This window comes from Petromyzon marinus, chromosome 60 (assembly GCF_048934315.1).
Source record: "Petromyzon marinus isolate PM22_M1 ecotype Great Lakes invasive population chromosome 60, UKy_Petmar_22M1.pri1.0, whole genome shotgun sequence".
NCBI lineage: Eukaryota > Metazoa > Chordata > Hyperoartia > Petromyzontiformes > Petromyzontidae > Petromyzon > Petromyzon marinus.
Genome location: NC_133726.1, coordinates 8,400,490 through 8,422,625, shown reverse-complemented (window position 1 = coordinate 8,422,625; position 22,136 = coordinate 8,400,490). Strand labels below are relative to the sequence as shown.

General features: G+C 50.7%; 1 protein-coding gene across 5 annotated transcripts in view; it reads right to left on the bottom strand.

The window, feature by feature from the left end:
* Positions 1-21,918, bottom strand: part of LOC116955551 (alpha-tectorin-like) — a 38,090-nt gene extending 16,172 nt beyond the window's left edge. For 3 of the 5 annotated variants that reach the window (XR_012930020.1, XM_076053335.1, XM_076053338.1), the window contains exons 1-16: positions 21,601-21,918; positions 20,112-20,311; positions 19,687-19,845; positions 16,570-16,705; positions 15,481-15,646; positions 14,633-14,774; positions 13,845-14,012; positions 11,787-11,866; positions 11,059-11,192; positions 10,137-10,413; positions 9,262-9,500; positions 8,060-8,177; positions 2,618-2,792; positions 1,937-2,232; positions 1,202-1,407; positions 479-629 (exon numbers count right to left, since the gene is read on the bottom strand). Coding sequence is in view for 4 of the 5 variants with exons in the window: in XM_076053335.1 (XP_075909450.1) it covers positions 479-629; positions 1,202-1,407; positions 1,937-2,232; positions 2,618-2,792; positions 8,060-8,177; positions 9,262-9,500; positions 10,137-10,413; positions 11,059-11,192; positions 11,787-11,866; positions 13,845-14,012; positions 14,633-14,774; positions 15,481-15,646; positions 16,570-16,705; positions 19,687-19,845; positions 20,112-20,311; positions 21,601-21,864 (2,911 nt within the window). In the remaining variant the exon portion in view is untranslated. The remainder of the gene's footprint in view (positions 1-478; positions 630-1,201; positions 1,408-1,936; positions 2,233-2,617; positions 2,793-8,059; positions 8,178-9,261; positions 9,501-10,136; positions 10,414-11,058; positions 11,193-11,786; positions 11,867-13,844; positions 14,013-14,632; positions 14,775-15,480; positions 15,647-16,569; positions 16,706-19,686; positions 19,846-20,111; positions 20,312-21,600) is intronic. The other 2 variants (XM_076053336.1, XM_076053337.1) reach the window with 2 other exon arrangements.
* Positions 21,919-22,136: the final 218 nt, after the last annotated feature.

Genomic DNA, 22,136 nt, shown 5'->3' with positions numbered 1-22,136 from the left:
TATCAGTTATCCGGCCCGCTGTGAAAAAAGATTGGTGACCCCTGCTCTAGAGGATGGGAACGAGAGTGGAGGTGGGGGCAGCACCAGACTTCAGAAGAGGTTTTTTGGGTTGGATCACGTAATAGTGTCGTTAAACCCGAGACCAGCCAACTAGTAAGGGTTGTCACACAGAACATGCCAATTCGTCACTAGTACAGCACACCGGTGTCGGTTTTAACGACACATATATTTACGCAGTAAAACCCCCCAAAAATCCTCTATTATGGATGATATTGGTCGCAAAAGCCTACGTGTTAAACCAAAATCAGAATCCTTAATTTTAAGCGAGCGTGCAGAAGGAATCGAATGTGGAACTATAAAAAAAAACTTTTTCGACGGATGTCCACCAGTATGGAGGGGGCCCTGGGGGCCAAGTGAAGTTACGAGAGCAAAACAATACAAAACCGCAAGGAGCACAACATGTTGGCGAGAGACTTACTCCAGCTGTGCAGGCACCCATGCGTGCCGTACTCGTTGACGCCGCAGTGCTGCAGCGGCGGCTTGCAGGACACGGGCTCGCAGTCGACCCGCTCCCGCTCCAGGCAGGCGCAGTGCTCGCTGCAGTCCTCACTGTAGAACTTCTCGCCGATCTGCACAACCGCCGACACCACCCCCAGCGACGGTCAAGAGGGAGCGCGCTGCAGTGGCTAGGAGATGTTAACTACCTCGCCTGGTATACAGGTCGTCGATTCGATCCCAACCCTGACGCCTGCTGCTGTATATTTGGCGTCTGTCGTCCCGTGATCGCATGGATTTTTCGCCGGGTCCCCCGGTTTCTCTCTACATTTAGAATCAACGTGCGTTTGGAGCAGTGGTTCTTAACCTTTGTTGCAGCCTTGCACCCCCCTTTGGTTATCAAATAGTTTTTTTATACATCATGAAACGTCGTTGTACTTGGGTGCCCATGCTCAATTCGTTTTGATGATTTACCTTTTAAATAAATCTGGCCACATCTCGCATGCCCAGGGTGTGCGTGTGCCACAGTTTAAGAACCACTGGTTTAGAGTATTGCGCTGCTATACATTTGTCACGTGATAAACCGTTAATTTCGTTTGGCTCTCATTTGTGGGGCTTGCCTGGTAAAAAAAAAAAATGAAAGTTAAAGAAGCTTAGGCTGCCAATTTACCCAACCCCTCACCACCGATTGCCAGCACTTTGTTACCGAGTAGTACTTCCCGTCCACGACGCAGCCGCAGGCGGCCGGCTCCACGCAGCGCGTCTTGTCCCAGAGGTGCCCGGGCACGCACACGCAGTCCTCCACCACGGGGTCGCCGCAGTCCAGCCCCGCGTCGGGGTCGGCGCAGGTCGCCGGGCACGAGGAGGCGGCCAGCGACAGCACCGACAGCGGCATCGGCCCGCAGCTCAGCTCTGGGTGGTAACGGCAGGATGCGGCACCAGTGGTCAAGAACTCTGCATCACCCACCTACACACTACCCAGCCCTCCTACACTGTTGGATAAAGGCCCCCAATCCACGTCACTTTTTCATAATCCTGCAAAAGGCAACAATTCATCCAGTGCCTGCATACCAAAACTCCTTATATCATACATGACAAAAAAAACCTACCCAGAATGAGGCCGATAAGCTTGGTTATTGCTTGCACGGGTGATCACCGTGCAGGGGTAGCAAATACACAAATTGCAGTCTCAAGGGGCTGGACGGATGTTATGGACCACGCTTCCAGCTCGCCACGTGTTACGGTTGAGTCTTGCATGCTTTCCCCCCCACCTCGCTCCACATTTCAGAGACACACGAAAAGATAATTTGGTTGCTATACATTTCCACATCCGTTGTGGCTACATCGCCTCTGAAAACAAGCTACATATATTATCCCTTAGGTGGGCCCGACCCTGGTTAAAAACGGTTGAAGCCTTCGCCACCATCGCCGCCAACCTCACCACAGCCGGTGACGGTGCGCCACCGCGGGTCGACGGGCACGCCGGCGGTGTAGCAGTCGTCCGAGTAGGCTTGCAGCGCGAGGCAGAGCGCCACGTAGGCCTGCACGCCGCCCTCCTCCGCGGCCATGTCGTACACGCAGTCGGAGAAGTACGGCGCCGGGCTCACCGCGCCGGCGCACGCGGCCAGCGGGCCCCGCGGGTCCGTCAGCAGGCCGCACCGCTGCCCCTCGGAGGCCACGGCCACCAGGCTCGCGTTGAGCTGCAGCAGCGCCGAGGAGCCGTCGTCGGGAACGCCGCTTGAGCGTGCAGTGCGCGGAGGGAGGAGACATGAAAAAGGCAAAACGGACAAGTTGGGGGAGCCGTTGACGCGCGCGCTTGACAGCCAACGTCCGCGTTTGACCAACCTTGCGTACCCCATTTATTCATAACTGGGTGGACGTCTCAGAAACCTGCCCCCAGTTATTTTCCACTACCAGACCTAAAAAAAAAATGTCAGTCCCGAGTCCAGTTCGTGAACCATTCCACCAGTAACAGCAAAAAAAAAAGCAAACCACCAAAAAACTCAGGGGCCCGCGACGGTCAACTTGGCGCAGTCTTCATTCTACTTCCTTACGGTCAACGTGGATGCAAAGCAACGACTACAACTGCACACTCTGGCGTCACCGCGCGGCATCCCTTCACCTCATGCGGATGCTGCTGCTGACCCAGTAGTTGCCGAAGTCGTGCGCCGTGAGGGTGGCACCCTGCCCAGGCAGCTGCCAGTCATCGTCCTTCCTCCCGTTGTAGTTCCCGCAGAGCCCGCAGAGGGCACCCCGGTAGAGGGCAGAATTCTCCAGCTCCACCACCACACGAGAGGCTGCAGCGGGAAAGGTGGGGGCGAGAACAACGTCGCACATCCGATTAGCACGGTTGGCTACGTGCGGCGCTAAAGAAGTTCACGCATACAGTCATGAGCAGTTAAACGCTTCCCCGTTAGAGACGTCTGCAAGTTGCAGGGTGGGCATTGCGTTCACCGCCAAATGTCAGAACGTGCAAGCGGTTCAGCGTTAAATGTCATTGAGGTACAGCGCTGTTTAAAAACAGACATTTTACTCACCGCAGAGAATCGGAGCGAAACGACCACACGGATAGCTGGCGCCAAACTGTGCCACTCTCCTGTATGGCTTTGTGGGTGCTTTGGTACCGAGAATGTTATTGGGTTCGTTCTCCCCCCCCCCCCCCCCCAAACATTTTTTAGATGTGCTTGTGTATTACACGACCTTTCTATAGTGATATGAAAGGGATTATCTGGTGTAGCGCTGGGGTGGACATAGCGAGGTGGTGGGAATGAGTTTGGATAGTCGCAAACGTTTCAAGCTAGGTTAAAAGAACACGTAGTAGGCTTTGGCAACTAATATCATCCAGACGTTTGGGTTAGATCGTGTAAATATAAATGCGTCGTTAAACCCGCCACTACCGGACAGCCAATAAGTAAGGTTTGTCACTTAACGAATTGGCATGTTCTGTTCATGTGACAAAACTTGGCTGTGTTGGGTGGTGATGGGTTTAAGACATTTATATGTACATGATGAAACCCGAAAAAAACCACTTTGATTGTTTCAAGCGGTCACATTGGAGAGACTCGCGATCCAGGAAGGTCGTTGGTTCAATCTTCCAGTGCACCGCTACAGCGGTGGCAAGGTCTCCCCCCCCCCCCCAAACATGCGGCAGTAAATATCGCGTGTTCGTCAATGGCACGCAGGGAAAAGGCGAGGAGTTTGCGATCTTCGGCTCCTTGCGCCGGAGGCCGGGCGGATCGCCACGTCGGCAAGCCGCGGGGAGGACCGACGGCTTGGCGACGGGGCCTTCAAGCCAGCAGTGGATTGCGGCTACGGCCGATTACTGTACTCGTCCACAAGCGTCCGATTCGTGCACAAGTATAAATATATATACACAAATTACAAAAGGGAAGCTGTCACCATGACACAAACCAGCGTTTGGCCGCAAACTAAAACCGTTGCCATTTATCACACACACACCTGCTTGGCGGTAGAGGTAAACAAAACAAGCCTTGCCTGCAACAGCCCCATTGTGAAGAATTACCACTTGGATTGCAAACGCAATAAAAACACAACTGATATCGCATTTCAAAATAGAACAAAAAGGCTTAAACTGAAATGACCTTCCAAATATAACGACACCAAAGACCCCCACAGAATATTCAGCAATATCCACTTCTGAAAAGAGACGCTTAGGTCGGCTGTACCTGTTAAGAAATGTAGTATTTTTTTGTAGATTGTCAGCGCTTTATTTATTTTCTACTATACACTGCACCCCTATCGCGTTTTTGTACCGCTTCTTGTAGCGTTCCGAGCCATCCGTCTACTGGCCACTGTGAAAAGAGCTTTATAGCGCATCGGATTGCTCCAGTACAAATAAATATTCCATTTCTGAAACTCCGGGCACTACAGGGCCACGTCTGGCAAAGACAACCGCAGTCGGTATTTAATGGGGGCACGGGCACCCAATAGCCATGACGATGCAAAAAAATTCCCCATTGGGGATTGACATGACAAGCTCATGCTGCATTTGGTCTTCATGGAAACACGCACAGCGTTTTGTTTGAACGCGATATTCGAGCCCCCCCCCACCCCCCACACAACCATGAATTATCCTACGACGAAAGACGCATCTGTAAATGCGGTTATCTTTGTTAGGACTCATTGGCACAGAAGTTGCGTAACCGAAGCTGCTGCCAAGAGGGCCTGATGACACACAAGGAAGGGTCCCAGCGCTGTTATGGTTGCGGGGGCATCCAGCATTACAACACCCTTCCTCTGGCCGTTTCTCCCCCACCGCCCATGCCCAATGCTATGGACATTCACGTCACTGTTATTTTAGTTCCCAGTTTGTAAAAAGCGATTACACGAACTTTAAAAAGGTGAATAAAAATTTACAACCTTGCCATTTGAATTTCAAAAAACTAGTAGGGCAATGGATTGGTTATTAAACTACCTTATGGGATGTATCACAGCTGCAACAGTATTGTATTTGAACCATTATAAAAAAAATATATATATATTTTTAGGGGACGTCAAAATCCAAGGTTCCAGGGCACAGAACCAACAGCTTCTGGCTTGCAAGGTCGAGTGTGCTAACCATTACACACCACTGCGGGAGCATAGGACATGGCAAACCCCAAATCCTGAGACCACTAATTATAGATTGCCATCACAAGTACCTCAGTCTAGACACTTCTGCGAGACAACAAAAAAGCCACAGGAACAGAATGTAGCGTTCCAAATCGTGACGTCGTTAAAGTCTCATTTGGCAAAATCTCGGGTAGCAGCAACAGCAAAAAACCCGTCAGCCCCATATTCTTGTCCAGGGAAATCGAGTTCAGGTCCATACGCCGTACAGCCGTTTCAAATACGGCTAACAAAAATGTTGTTCCTCCCTTGTGATGGGACTTTGTAGGATGAACGTTAAGATTTATAAGGGGTATGGGGTGAGCAATAACGTCCGAATTGGTCTGTTATAAGGTAGGGCACTGATAAAGGGGTTGACATGTATGAAAAGGTAACTTTCGAAAACATGGGAAATGGCACGTGCATCATAAGTAGCCCATACAAAAATATATTCTTTACTTCAGGATCTATTGGGATTTGGAGCTAGAGGAGAAACCGCGTGACTTCCTCAGTGTGCCATGCTGGCCTTTATCGGTGCTACTCGCTAAATGGCACTTGCCCCTACAGTCTCTTAAGGCTACACGAGGGATCCGCCTTTTGTCCGTTTCAGCAATGGGAAGATGCCCCATGCCGAACTTGGGGAGAGCAAAACGCCAGAGCAAGGGACACGAGTCAGGAACTGAACCCAGGAGGCTGCCTCCCGTGAGGTACGATTTTTACCACCGCGCCGGCTCTCCATTTTAAAAAAAGTTTCCAACTTGGGGTTATTGCTTCGAGTTACGTTTTTTTTACAAATGTCAGCCTTAAAAAAAAAAGCCAAAAGGTTAGATCCAGAAGGAAATGCAATTCCTCATACTGGGGCATTTCCTCCCACATGCAAAGCACACGTGAAACAGAAAGCCAATTCCTAACGGTGTGAAATGTTTGAATCGAAGCGTTAACTTGGACAAAGAGTACTTAGATTGGAAATGGATAATATTCATAATAAAAACACTGAAAACAGCAACTGCCGTCAAGGCATCGGTCCTCCCATCATGCACTGCGTGCTAAGGTGACAGCACAAAACTGCATGTATCCATCAAACCACGGGGCCCATATCACACCAACGTAGACCCGCACCGGAACACTGCAAACAACTGAGAAACTTCTCCTTTCGTTAATCTTCGTAACCTTGACTGGCAGTGCCCACACGCAAGTGCCCACATTCAAACATGTTGCTTGCGTTCGGCAACATCCTGCGTTCGACCTGCATTGCGATCGACTTCTTCCCCAAAACCCAAAGACAAACGCACAAACCCCCCTCCACTATAGGGCTTCTGGCCAACTTTCTGGTAGAAGTTGGCACAAACGTGGCATTGGAGCACAAGCAGGGAAAGGCAAAAGTAACGAGTTGGGGGTGGTGGTGCAGCGTAGAGCCACGGCGTTCATTGCAGTCTCCAAGACCAGCACGCTGTCACACCTGTGACCTTCGAACTCCATCCTGCTTTGCATTTAGTTTATTCCCCCTCCAACCACACCTCCAATTAGTAGAGTTGTCTACGTACGGTGCAAAGTTCCACATCCCTCCATACAAAACACTTTGCTCCCCTCTCACTCCCTATCAGCCCCCCCCCACCTTGCTGCCACTTCAATCGTCGAGTGCCGAACACCCCCCCCCCCCCCAACACTTTCTATCCAGCACGCGACTTGCGTTCAAGCGTTACACGCGCATGCACTTTGGGATGCATCCAAAAGTGGATGAAAAAAACACCAAAGTTCTTTGCTAAAACTTGTGTTCCCTCGCAAGGTTCGTGCGCGAGGCAGCCGCACCAATCCACCAGCCCCCCCCCCCCCCCGGAGGAAAAAACGATTTCTGCTTGCCCTAGTAGGCAACTAGGATTGCAGCGTCCAATTGAGGCATTTGTGTGTTTAACACGTAGGCTTTTGCGATCACTTTCATCAATAATATAGGTTTTGGGGTTAGATCTAGGTCCAAATCTGGGATATTTATATTTACGTGATCAAACCCCAAAAGCCTCTATTATGGAGGCATCTGTGTTGGCCATGTCTACAAAGGGGAGCGTGAAAACTCTTGTTATGATGCAGAATGAACACTCGATTATCAAGTTGGTGCCATTTGGAACTTTGCCCATCAAAACAAAGTCTAAAGCGATCAAAAGATTGCTATGGCCTGTGCATAAGAGAAGCCTATCCTTGCTCCGTTCCTCCCCCGTGGCCTACAATCATTCAAGCAGAGGCAAATTGGCCCCATGGCGAAGTTTTGCAGCCCCATGCGCTACACGCACGGTTTTTCATTCCTTGTGGTTGGAGCAGCTTTTCTTTAAGACTCCCCTTCATAATTTTTGGTCAGCCAAGTCACTCTCGTGTATAGTGTGGGTCGAGTCTAATAAGATAGTAATGTATATCAAAACCGAGGCGATTTAAGAGGGTTGGTTCGTCTTTAATTTTGAGACAAGCTCCCCCCTGCCTGCTTTCACACCGTAGCGCATCTGTACAAACACGGTGCGCTTACACTATACCCCAGGACGACCACTTTGTCCCCACTCGCACCCGAGGATACGCGTTCCCGCACACACTTAAACAAGGCACGTTTATCACCCACTTTCGGGCTACATTCACACGGAGACCGAGGCGACGCTTGACGTCCTCCAAGCTGGACGCTTGGGAAGTTTTCGGGGACCGCTCCTGTTCCCTGCTGGCTGGAGCTCGAGAGCAGATATAGCTGGGGGTTTTCCTCCATTCATCCGCCGCTATCTCCTGGTGGAGGTGGGTGGTCCCTATCTATACGGGCGCATGAACGGCGATCGACGCCTTTGTGTTGCAGGCATCTAGTTTTCATCATCAGCTTTCTCTATTACAGGTGGATCCCACCACCCCCCCAGTGTTCTGCCTCGACACCTATTGGTGCTGCCATGGGACAGTGGTGTTGTGCTTAAAAAAACTGCCCCATTCTCACCGCCAAACTTGACGGAGAAGTGGAGGTTGGTGCGCAGCACGAAGTAGTGATTGGAGCTGTAGATCTTGAACTTGAAGTCCGGTTCTGCGTACGGCATGTTAACGAAAGCGCCGTCCACCTGAAAAAGAAACAAAATGCATCGCACGTGTTAACAATGCGACGTTACAACCGCAGGCAGACCCCTTGCCACCCAGCTTCGTGAAATGGGTCCTTGCGGTTTTTACAAAGTAGTGGCCAATACGGTAACCGAGCGCGGGGAAAACGTACAAATCTTGAACGTTCAACAAGAACATTGGGTATTGGACGTCCTTAACTGTCATGCAAACCAACTCCCGTTCCTGCCTCCCCACCCTTACCACATTAGAAACCCCAAAGGACATTTGGACCAAGTTTCTCCCGGCACTGCGCGACCCTGTACACAAAAACAAGCAAATTGGCTATCCAAGCCAGGGCTCAGCAGTGGCTGAGTGCAGGCGTGCGTGGAGTGACAAGGAGACATTTGGAGGGAGTGCCCAAGACGTAGAAGCTTTGTTCTCTTAATCCTCTCTCGTTTCGAGACGTCTGCAAGTTGCAGGGTGTGGGCATCCCTGTTCACTGCCGAATCTCGGAATGCACGAGTGGCCCGGCGTTTAATTTTATTGAGAGGAGGCATTAGTGCCGTTGTTTTTAAGACGTTACCCACGGCAGAGAAGCATAGCGACACGACTGCACTCTACGCTAGCTGGTGCCAAAACTGTGCCACACGCCCTCCCACATGGCCTTGTGAAGAGACTCGATACCAATAAAGTCATATTCTTGGTTCTTTTGGTAAAGTCACACAGAAGGAAAATAAAATCATAAAAATATACAACAAAACAATTCTCACTTTTTTCAAATTTTCTTGCTGTGGTTTTCACACCTGATGATTGCTTGTGTTGCAGTCGAAACGTCGTGAGAATTTTATTGTTTCATATTTTTATTATTTCCCTTCTACGTGACTTTACCGAAATAACCAAGAATATGAATCCCTGCAGTCACGAAAGCTTTAAATCACCGATAAAGTCGTTTTATTTTTAGTTTCCCCTTTCAGATTCCGGAACCAAATTGGAAGGAAAACAAACAACAAACCAGACCGACGTACATTGACGACCTCATCGGTAGAGGAAAGGGTTAAATTAAGCCAGTGTTGCGCAAGCCCCCCCCCCCCACCTCTGCAGAATCACCTTCACATAGCCCTGCTCCAGGGTGACTCTGTAGCCGTGCACCTCGACCACGACCGACTCCATCCAGCTTACGCGCCGGCTGCCCCAGTGCTCGCTCTTGCCGTACACGGCCCAGCCCTCGTCGTCCGTTCCCGCGGGCTCGCAGAGGCCGGCGAGCAGCACGGGCTTGGTGCCCATGTAGTCGAAGAGGCGCCCGTCAAACGACTTGAAGTGGGGGTCGCACTGGGCGTAGCACGACGCTGCAGGGGGCAGCAGTGCGACACGCCGGAGGGCCACGTGGCAGGGACGGGAATAAAGTGGAAAAGGTTTAAGAAGTCAAAGGTCAAACATATTGTACTACTTTACTATTTTTATTTTACCAGGTAAGGTCCACCCGAGCTAGTTATTTTTCAAAAGCGACCCTGGGCTTTCACAAACGATAGCTCTACGAAGCGGCTTATCACTGGACATTTATAGCGGACAAATATTCTGAACCGCGATGGTCGATTCTAAAAATGCGCAGGGGTTAAACCGATCTGGAGAAAAATCCAGGCAATCATCACGGGGAGAGGACAAATATACAACAACGGGCATCGCCAGGGCAGGGACCAAACCTACAACCCTCCAGCACAGCGGGAGATGTCACCTCTGGCCAGCACCTTACCCAAAGCCCCTGCCATTTGTTCAGCATCAGAATTTTTATTTATGACTGAAGGAATCTAATGGAGGTATGAAGCTCTTTTTCAGATGTTCAGTATGGGCAGGGTCAGCAAGTCGCAACCACAAACAATACAATCAAAAACCGATAAGCGTGCAAGAGAAAAAAAAGTCCAATATAAAACACAACAAATAGCCGATAGCGCCCGGCCACCTTTGGGTCCGCGCACCGCCCTTACCGTACACCTTGCGCGGCAGGGCGAAGACCCAGTCGCAGGCCGGGCGCGGTTGGGAGTTGATGCGGACGTTGTTGGCCTTCAGCTGGACCACGCCCTCGTCGAGTGTCACGCAGTAGCGCTCGCCCCCGCGCAGCGAGAACGGCGGTGCCGCAAAGGCGACGGTGCGCGGGGCGGGCGACGCTCGCACGGCCGCGGTGCGCGCGTCCAGCCGCAGGGCCTCGTGGCCACTGCGCACCGAGAGCAGGCGCACGAAGGCTGCGACGCGCGTCGCCGAGAACTGTGCGGGAGAAGCAGTGGGGGGTAGTTTGTTCGCTTGCCAGAACGCACAGCAGCTAATTTTGTAGCCTTGTTCGGCAACTTTCCATCCCATCGTCCCGCTGCCGACTTATTTTCGCACTGGACGTAGCCAACAGTGTTAAAATCGGGAGGACAACCCGAACAAAAAGCAGTTCTAAAACAACTGAACTTTCAATCTATAGGATTTAAAATTGCATAGCTCAAGTGGCCTTCTAATATTGGAAGGAAGAGCATTCCAGATGGCCGCAGAAGCGAGTCCGATAGCACGCGATGTGGCAACTTTCTATTTGATGGCCATCCAAAAGCTGCTGCTACGACGGTGACCGGAGTTTGTGCGATGGTTTATGCGCCTTGACGAGATCAGCAAGGTATTGTGGCTAATTTGTGGCAAGCACTTGGTTGTAATGACTTACAATGCATTTGTTTAGCAACCTCAATCCAATGCAGCTCTGAGGGCACTGGACCAACACGGTGAGATCTTGCACATCCCCAGCATGCAACCCGTCGCTACACGTGGGTAAAGTCGTACACAAAACCTCTCCAACCCCACGCCATTCCATTCCGGAAAACTACCTCGGTCAGAAACCAAAGGCCACTGCCCGTGGCCGGAAGACGACGACCTCACCTCCTGGTTGAACGTGACGGTGAAGTTGACGACCTCCACGTTGCTGCGAGCGCCCACCACAGTGAACCCCGTGGCCCTGAGCTCTCCAGGCGGCATAAATCCACGGCGTGAACGGCCACCGTGATGCCCTCCGCCTGTATTGTGGGACCGATACAAGCGGAATTGCACGATGAACGCTCCGACGCCACCACCGCCACTCTTAAACAAGACAATTGGGCGTGGTGGGCTGGGAACTCAATGCGGGTAAAGGCACGTTGGCCACTTGCTAGAGGTTCAGGGTTAAATTTCTCAGCAGCCACCTTGGTTATTAGTTGGTGTAATAACCGTGATATGACTACTTGAACACAGTCTGCTCCATAATGGACATTAACAGATTCCGGGTGGCGTCATTCGCAAAGCATAGGCCACTTGTGTGGCGGCGTCGTGGTCAAAAAATTGGCAAATAAGAATAATTACACTCCAAAATTATTTTGATTGGAATTTTACACCCCCCCCCCCCCAAATATTTTTGGCAGTACCCGTGTCACTCAAAGCTTTGAGGTAAAAAGCACGACGCCAAAACAAAAACTAAAAATCACTAGAATGGATGAGGGCCAACCAGGATGGTCATTGACAATGGTGGAGCGAGAGCCACGAGTTGGTGAGGGGTATTGCTGGGGGATGTCCAGTTCCATCCCCCCCCCCACGCCCGTTGAGGTACCATCACCGGTCCAGTTTAAAGGTCGTACCCAGGAGTCTTGCGCCTTTGAACGAGAGCCACTTCTTTGCCGTGACGACCACGGTAAAACACCTCACCTCGCTCTGTCGCCTGAAACGAAGGCACCGTACCATTGGGGATGTACGCTTAAAAAAATAAACACGAAGCCAGTTTCACACCTTGACTTTTCACGACCAAAATATCATCTCCTAATCCTCCCCCCCCCAAAAAAACTTTATCACCAAGCCATTTACGGTTAAACTTCTGCCGTGGCTCGAGCACGACTGGGAGTTGTTTCTATCGTGATGCATAGGGCATTCATCAATAGCCATCGTTGAACGTGCATTACAATCCTACATCTATGCTCTCTGCCTTCGCCAATCTGCACCGATCATGGTGGTGATGTCATGGGATACAGAGGCCCTCTTCCTGTAGTGGATTGACAGAAGGGCTGTTAAATGTAAATTCTCATTTATGCAAAGTGCATTCGTAGTTTGCCTTTGGCCCAGGTTACACGCGAATGGACCTCAGATTCTCAGAGGCCATAACAAGGCTCGAATCCACGTGTAGAATCGTCATTGCACGCACCACAGCTCTCAAGTGGAAAAACGTTGCACTCCTTGTAAGCCACGCCAAGCTCCAATGTCAGCGAACAGGACCCACCAAGGCATTATTTATGGGCTTCGACCAGGTGTACTAAACCAGGCTGCACAATTCAAAACAGCGAAGCTCCCCCACACAGAAAAATGCTGCATCGGTTTTACATTAAGATCTAATAGTGGAGCGGTTAGTCATGCACAGGTCAATTTAAGGCACCGCCCCCCACTTCATAATCGTTACATATCAGTTTTTTTTATTTAATTGGGGTTAGAATCGTTTTATTTTTTGCATTTACTTTTTCTAATTTGTCCCCCCCCCCCCACATCTCCAATCAGCACGGTTGGCTACTTACGGTGCTCAAGAAGTTCCACGTGCACACCTCGCGGGCAAGGCGTTTAAGCCATTTCCGGGGTACGTTACGTTTTGGGGAAGAGGCATTTATTTTGAACCGGGGTCGCCCACGTAAAAAAAGACACCCCCCCCCCCCCTCCTGGTCCGAACATGTTACAACACCGTTGAATATGAAGGCAATCAAATATCGGTCACCAGTTGTGCTTTTAAGGTCGTAACGTAAAAAATTGCGGGGCAAATGCAGGGGGCGAAGTGCCCCATTGAAGTCAGTTGTGGACAAAACCCCGACGATTTCCATTAAGAGCAAGCTTTAGCCCATTTACAGCGTGTAATGTACAAGCCTTTTTTTCATTTTAAAAGAATACATTGTACTGTAATTAAGGAATAGTGAAATTAATGTAGGATTGTACATTTTGCTTGAGCATAGAAGTTATTGGGTTAAAGCGCATAAATATAATGCATCGTTAAACCCATCACCACCCGACCGCAGCTAATTAGCAAGATTTGGTCAAGTATTTATATTAACGCGATCCAACCCAAAAACCTCTACGGATAACATGGTCGCGAAAGCCTACATGTTAATTTTGCGAGCGCTTAGCAACATTGCACTTTTTGCTGGACAAACCAAAACACTTCGCCCATGTGACAACTGCATGAAAAAAACGGCCATTGGGTGGTGGAGGGATGGAGAAGAAACACGTGGCATTACAGCAACATGGCACCAAACCAAAAACGAACACCAATTATTAACTTAAACTACAAAAAGTACAGTGGAGGAAACCGAGACTCGAAAAAAAAGCCAATTACGAAGCCAAAATTCAATACCATCGGTCGCTACCGTTTCACATATAGGGCCTGTCTGGGATGTGACGCGTCTGCAGAGTGAAGACCGACGTCAATGATGTCATTCCGTTCCGAATTTTTTTTAGTTTCAGGTACCTCCCCAAAAGGGGGGAAAAAAAACCTCCCTCGCCAATGCAGGGGCCCACTGTACATCCCGTCCACAATTATACCGAGGATATTGCACTGCCTCCCACCTCAGCCAACCCCCAAGGGATGGAGGAATGTAGAAGTTCCACTCCTGCTGGTTTGAGACGATGTGGGGGGGGGGGGGGGGGGAGGGGGGGAGCAAACCAACCCGGCAGAGTCCTCCACGTAAAAGCAAATCCTTCTCGGGCTGCCATCCCCCGCAGGCGGAACCCACAGCAGGGTTGCGCGGAGGAGGCCGGGGTTGGCGGGGTCGGCGATTACATCGCCGGCGAGTGCCCCGCCACACACCACGAGCAGCTCCGCTGACGGCCACCTGCTGGGGGGGCAGGGGGGGGGACAAGTGCTGTTCAAGAGCTTAGCACTTTAAGGGGGGCACAGCACACGAAGGTGGGTGGCCAGCACCACGCCCCCAGCCGCCCGATCCTTCCCAGGTGGCAATATTTACAAGTCGTACCAGGTAGTCATTTGAGGCCGAATCGACCTAGGGGAGAGGCCCAGGACGGGTTCAGAGAATCGTCACCGGTGTTTGTCCGTGAGCGGGAATCGAACTCGGGGGCAGGGATCGCAGCGCGCCAACCGTAACGCCGCTTGCTCCGAGACTCGCGTACTGCACCACCGTATGGCTGGGGGTTCGGGGGGCGGGGGGGGATGAGCCACCGGTGATCCGCGACTTCATTTCCACACGGAGGGTGGGGGTCGGCGGCCCACGAGAGACGTCACTCACAGTCAACAGCCACGCAAAATTACCATTTGCAACAATAAAAAACAGTACAGCAGTCAGAGCTGTCACGACCGACCAATATCATGATTGGCAATTCATTTTACGTGGGGGGGGGGGGGGGGGGGTGAAGTATCCCACGCGTCAGTCGTACAACCCTCCCGAATGGCAACTGCTGGACGACGATGCTGGCTGAAGGAGGAGTCGCCGCCGCTCACCTGCCCCGGGGATGCCGGGACACCAAGACGTCAACGGGGACGTCCAGACGGGTGCCGGCGACCGTGCGGAAGACTGCACCGTGCTCGGGAGTCCTCCCGGTGAACGCCGGCTCCGCAGAGCAGTCGCCATCCGCCTGGGAGACTTGGGAGAGAAGCGGACAATCGCAAAGGGCCAAAAGCTACATTACATTTGTGTTATTACGGAATATGTATAACCCGAGAGGAATCCGATGAGCTTCAACACTGGGTGGCAAATACAAGGCTTCCCAGGTCAGGCAAGGAACCGTCTTGGCCTTTTAGGACCAATTGCTAGGAGAGCAAGCACAGCCAATGTGGTGGCAAGGTCACGGCATGAAGCCTGCCCATTCTTGTCACGTGACAATATAGACATTTATTTTACACGCTGCACCAGATACTCATTTCAAGTTCAACGCAACATCGATGTATACCCGTCAACCCCTTATATCAGTGCCTACCTTAGACCAAATTCACACCTTATTAGTCACACCGTGCCCTTAAATCTCAACGTTCATCCTACAAAGTCCCATCACAAGAGAGAAAAAATAATAATTTCCTTTAGTTTTTTGCCCGTATTGAGACGGCTGCACGCCATGTGGACCTGAAAACCAAATTAACCCTTTACAAGAATATGGGGTAAACCGTACGAGTTGCCAGCTTTGTCGATGGGGCCCAGAAGAGTTCAGATGCAACTCACCACCAACGCTGCTAGCATCGTGAACACGAGCCCAACCCTGGATAACAGCGCAGTGGAGAACCACTACGTTAGCGCACCACTTCACAACCGAGGATAAACGTGGCCCCGGTCCAGTGTCCGACGCTTTATTTACCGATCAGTGTAAACTGCAACGGCACGGACGACAAGGCTCGAGATGGGGACTTCGCGGGGCCGTTTGGGCCCACGGGGGACGCGGGGAAATCTTCCACCACCACAGAGACGACAAACTGCCCAGGGACGGCGTGTCGCGAGCTGCCAAACGTGAACGCACACTCCTCCTGCAGCAGCACCACCACCACGCGGGCAACCGTTACAAGCAGAGACATCCACCCCTTTGCTATAGAGGCAATCGAGAATGCCACAAAACAGGAAGACTTCACCACAATGCTGGCTAAGCGACCGACGATGGTAGTTCTAATCACCAGCTTAAGTCTTCACCACACTTATGTGCTGACGTAGTAACCAATTGGCACGTTTTGTTTACATGATACACCTTACTAATTAGCTGTTGGGTGATGGCGGTTTTAACAACATTTATATTTATGCGATCTAACACAAAACCTTTTAGAAATATTGGTTGCGAAAGTCTACTAGCACGTGTTAGTGGCTGCGAAAGTCTACTAGCACGTGTTAGTGGCTGGAATGCTCTTCCTCCTGATAGTAGGAAGCCACCGAGCGCTATGCACTTTTAAATCTAGATTGAAAACGTTAAAGAAATTAATAAAGTTCAGTTTGTTGTCCTTCACCCACCGCACCTCCATTGAGCAAGGTTGGCCATGTACTGCGTGAAAGCTCATACTGCGACAGGACATCCATTCCCAAAACCGGGACCGTAGCAGCCAAACTAACAATTTTAGGGCGCCGCGGTGGCGAGATGTTAACTGCCTCGCCTGCCAAGCAGGAGGTCGTGGGTTCGATCCAGACCGACACCTGCTGTATATATATCTGGGAGTCTGCATGTTCTGCCTCCATGGATTTTTTTCCTTCCCCCCCCCCCCCCTCCAGGTCCTCTGGTTTCTCCCCACATTCAGGATTATTTGGCTGCTATCAAATTTCCACGTGATAAACCACTTCGTTGCACCAATAATTTAACGACAGCCATGTCACTTATGGAAAAAGCGCTACACAGCTCAGTGGGCTACACCTGATAAAAAACAACAAATCTAGTTTAATGGTTTATAGATTTGGGTTGAGCCCTCGCCTCGTGCAGCGTCATGCCGGGCACGGCAGCGTCGCACGCGTCACACTCCTCTTGCGTGGCATAGCGGCACCGGACGAGATCCCCGTCCTTGTCCCACGTGGAGATCCTCAGCGGCCGAAGGCACCGGCTGCTTATCCTGGTGCGCAGGACGGACACCGGCACGGAGACAAGACAAAGCCTGGTCGTGGGAAGGTGCCGACAACCCGAGGGCATTTGGAGGTTGGGGACAAAGGGAGCAGTTGCCCCACCCCCCCCCCTCCACTTCTTCCCACACCCCCAACAGGTTACCCAGGAGATCGACAGCTGAAAAAAAAACAGGCACATCAAGTTATATTACAAACCATTAATTATTCTTGGGGAGGCATTACATTTTTAATCTATCTAAGAGTAGTTCCCAACTCGGGGTGCAAGATGCCCTTTGAGACTCAAAGGGGTGCAAGGCTGCAGTAATGGTTAAGAACCCCCGATCCGACATCAATTTAGTAGTTGGGAGTACGAGCCAAACTCCGTTTCACTTGATTTAGCAGAATTTGCCCCCCCCCTCCCCAAAACGTTTTTAGCACTCCACTGCCAAAAAACACAAAAAGGTGTAAAAATTACCCAGCAGCAGCGCGTTCGCCTTTAATTCTAACGGTTTGCGGGTCAAATCCAATGGCCACCCCCTCTGATTATTCCTGCAAGTGTATTATCACCACTACCTGCCATCTGCCATGGTAGACCTTAAAAGCTCTCCCCCCTCCCCCCCCACCGATGCCACTAGCAAGGGGCAGGCCATTGTGAGCCACCATTCAGGGCCCACATTTATTTAAACTTGAGAAAAATTACCCGCAAAGTACACAATTGGGATTACATCCAAATTGTCGCCCCCCCCAACCCACCAATTAAAATCTATCGCCACTGGCAGGCTGCGATACGGTTAATTTTCCCCATGTGAACCGCTTGTGCCAATTTTTATTTGCTTGATCGTTGTACTTAACATTTGCATTTGTTTTGCATTGCTTATATGCCTTGCTGTCGAGATGCTCTCCCTGGGTTGCACGAAAAAAGCAGCAACTTGAAAACGATCTCATAGATGACAACGCTACAAGTGTCAACCCTTGTGTCAGTCAATTCACTTGGTGGACGAGGCCCTCCCCCCCCCAACGCAGTGTCAAAGGAATTTATTCGGCTCTACTTCACCATGCTGGTCAGTGCACGTTGGCGATGACGAAGCAGCGTGGACGTCAAGTACAGATTTTTCCCGCACCGCTCATCCGCTTGCCCACCAAGTAGCCCTGCAACCCATAAACTCTTCGTCCACGTTGGACATCCATGCACAAGCTAGCCAAGCTCATTCCTGCTTGGCTTCCGAGATATGAAAACCGGGTGCATTGCAGGAAATTTGGTCATGGGTAACGATTCATTTATAATGGAATAAAATCGCCGGAAGAGGCAAAGTCCAATCTAGATTTAGCTTGGCGGGATAAAATGTCAAGATGGAACCGGTATTTTTCATATTAATTTGCTTTAGAAATCATGCGCGACTTAATTTCAAATTTTTGATCGCGACAAAGAACACAATAAAGTGCTAATGTTATGGGACACATTTTAAAAACAGTATAGCAAAAGAGTGCATAAAGCGCTCAAACCCCATTTTGTCAAAACATAAAACGCTATTATACTAGTCGTGTGACCGGTTGCAGAACAATCTCCCCACCCCAATAACGTTTTGATCAGTTGCCAACTCGAAGGCAGCAACATTACATAATTAATATTATTATTATTGTATTGCGCAACAGTTTCAAGTGTGGGCCGCTCACCACCACCAACGAGAGAACTTGAAAAATAATCTCCCAACAAGCAAAACGTCAGATTTTTCATTACGAAGTTGGAAAGGAGCCATGGGCCTCTTTAGCACAGGAGTTCTGGTCGCCAGACAAAGAAAAACGAAGCACAGACGTCCCCCTTTGAAAAAGCCCCCCCGTTTTAAAGACAAAGATCCCACGTATAGCCTTTAGACTGTTGGGGCAAGTGCTGTTCGAGCACCTAAAAGGCCAGGGGACAGCATACCCGGCCGTGCTTTGTATCGCTAATTGGCGATATTTACACACAGCACCAGGTACTCATTTGAGGCAGAGTCGACCTCGGGGAGGCCCAGGACCGGGTCAGATAATCGTCACGGCTGTTGGCTGTGAGCGGGAATCGAACCCGGCGGGCGCTGGATTCATAAAGGTGTAGCCGTAAATCACACGTGCAACTAGAAACACTTTATACAGCATGCCACACAACAGCTGACACTTGTACGAGGCCGTGGCTATGAATAAACAAACCACAGAAAGCAGTCAACTTCACACTGCCCAAAAAGACGTGTACAAAACTAAAGGTGGGCGATCTCATCGACAAGCCACAAACGCGGGGCAATGCAAAGGGTATGAAACGCTTGCAAAGGAGTCTCCAAATAGGTCTGTCGCTCGCCCTTCATTAGGCCGTACGAAATCAGACGTCTCTTGAAATATTTAGTTGCTAGGATATGGCGATGCTGATATCTCGTACGATGCCATGTACATAATCTTAGTGTATTTTGAAAAAGCTCATGTCGTGGCTTGTACGTAACATTTTATTTTTGTCTTAATCAAAAAACAAATATGGCAAGATTAAAAGAGTGACATCAATAATGATTAGCAATTATCAAGTGCCTTGCAAAACTCTGGTGTAATTGACAGAATAGCAGCTGTAGAAGCTGATAATTTTGGTTGTGAATTTAATTGATGTACGTGGTACAAGAGTTCTAGGCCAAAACAGTTGCAACGATTAGGATTATTTTGGCAGGCTTATAGCGAGGTGGTCGAGAAACGCAACTAATCTGTACTTGCACTGCAAGTCCAGTAAAGGCAAGACAATACAATCATACGCAATACATATTGGAAACTAGAGGAAACTGACATCGCCATAATCGTGAAAATGTAAAAGAGCATGGCAAAATTTTAAAAAGCAACCCAGAGATGTGATAAGGGGTCCACACTGGTAAGCCAGCACCGAGATGGGATGGATGTTGGTGGCTCGCTCAAAGCTTGCACCTGCCACAAATCTCCACCCCAGATGGCCTCAACATCACCAGCAAGAGATGCACCAACCCACCTGAGGACCAGCGGGAAGGCTGCCCACGGTGGGGTGTTGGGCCTCCCGGAATCGCTACGGCGACGGACGTCGAGGTGCGCCACCATGGCAACGGGCCGACCTTGGCCCTTCATTGCTGGTGCGCCTGCCACCCCGTCCGGGCTGCAGAGACACTCGTGCCTGCGGGCACAGTTGATCTTAGAATTGCCCTGTGGAGCCAAGAAGCTCTTGAATCGGGTTACAAAAATTAAAGGTTCGTCACGTAAACAAAACGTGCCAATTATTAACTAGTTATTAACTAGTTCAGCACACCGGTGTATTGGACAGTAAACCCACAACATTTACAATTCGAGTATCGTGACGTTTCGCTGGCAATTACAAACTAGTTATCTTGCCACCTTTTCCAGAGAGAGGTGGCGGGGGGGGGGGGCAGCGAATGGCATTACCGCAGCGTGCACCCCACGCAGGACCACACCGGCACCGTGAAGGAAGCCACTGCCAAGGTCCAACATCTCGGCCCGGACGCGATCACGGTCCGCCCCCGGACCACCGCGAGGGGCCGCTCGCAGCCCGGCGAGCACTGCCACGAGGCGGTCCACTCGCAGGTGCCGGGGCCCGCAACGGCCACGGTGGCCTCGACGAGGACCTGGGGTCGCCAGTGGAGAGCCGCGGGGTTAGCAAGGCCGAGCGGCTGGGGGTCAAGGGGCGCAGCAGTCACTACGGCTGTCCAGACAAACACCGCCCCCCCCCTCCCCCGTTTTCAATTTGAACAAGGCCCACCGAGATATGTAGCTCTTGTTCAGAATTGGCCTGGCCACAAATGCTAACTCAACTACGTGGCTTGTCATGTGTAAATTTACAAGCAGCCACAAATACTCCAAAACGCAGGTTTGTAAAGGGAAGGAAAAACCGGAGGACCCGGAGAAAAATCCACGCCACTAAAGAGGAGAGATAACATGCAATTCAAAATATATAGCACGCGTCAGAATTGGTATTGAAACCACGTCCTTCTGTATACCAGGTGAGGTAGTCAACATCTCTCGCCATTCGCACACCACACCTAGCAGCTCGGCCATCACACACCCACCTCCTGTGAATATTGTGGAATCAGAATGCCGGCACCACCACAACCACCGTCACTGCATTTCGCCAATGCAAGTTAAGTTAACAAAAAAAAATCGCCACCGAAAGCGCAAGTCGAGACTTGAAGGATGGTAGAATCACCAATTAGTACTACATTACCGCTACATTTTACAATTCTACAAAGCCAAAGATTCTACCCCCCCCCCCCCGTGTAGCCTTTAAAACAGACGGGGGGGGGGGGGGGCAAAGGGATTTAATCGAGCGTCTCAAGCCGGCACACGCGAGCTCTGGGGTCGTGTGGGGTCAGCACCGCGCTCACCCGCTCGGTTGCCGGTGTGTTCACCAAAGTGCCGTTTTCACAACCCGCACAAGTTACTCATTTAAGGTTCGAGCAGACGTAGCACCGATTCGGATATATTAGTCCCAACCTCGGGTCGCCGTGTGCCAATCACTGCACCACCTCTCCCCACTCAAATCACCACTACGAACAGCTGTAACATAAATTAGCACCGAAAACTCTCCACCGCCAGACAGCCAATTAATTCGATTGTCACGTGCGTACATTTCATAGTTCCCCTCTCCCCTCTAAAGCAAACCGGAACGTTGAAAAAATAAAGCAAAAATTGTAATATCGTACAAACAATCTTAATGCTAAATATAGTTAGGGATATTGTTCATAGACATCCTAAATGGTAAAAACCTATTAAGGATAATATTGATCACAAAAGCCTTCATTGACTATTCATCACCAGCAGCACCAGCAAGACAGGCGTCATCATATAATCATCAATTCGATTTATCAGGACGACGAAGTAATCATCATCATAATCACCACCAACATCACGAACTTGCCTGCAAATTCGCAGGCTCTCCAACAGCATCAGCATCACCACCAGGACGAGGAAGAAGATGCGCGGGTACCTGCAGCACCGTCCATCGCAACGTCTCCCCAAGAACGCCTGCGTCGGCTCCCACGGTGCTTGGGCAAACGTTGCGAACCGCCGACACCTCGGGAGAACTCGGAGCCACCAGCAGACCGAGCACGAGAAGTTCCAGAACCACGGAGAGCGGCGCCAGGCGCCTGACCGACTTCTCGAATGTCTCGCGGAATCCCATGGCCGTCCGAACCTCCACACGGCGTGGAGGGAGGGCGGAGATGAGTGCCCGATTTGTCATCGGCGGGTCCTTATGTAGAGTCTGGGTGATTGGTCTCACCTGCCGTAATCCACACTTTGATCTGCCCGCATTTGTCCCAATTTGCGCTCACTCGAACGCAACGCACGCGGGTTTGTTCGCGCGATTCTCCTTTCGATTTGGAGTGGGCGCGGGTGGTGAGTGGTGGGTGGGGGAACAACGCGAATTGCAACCCGCGAAAGACGCTCCCCCCC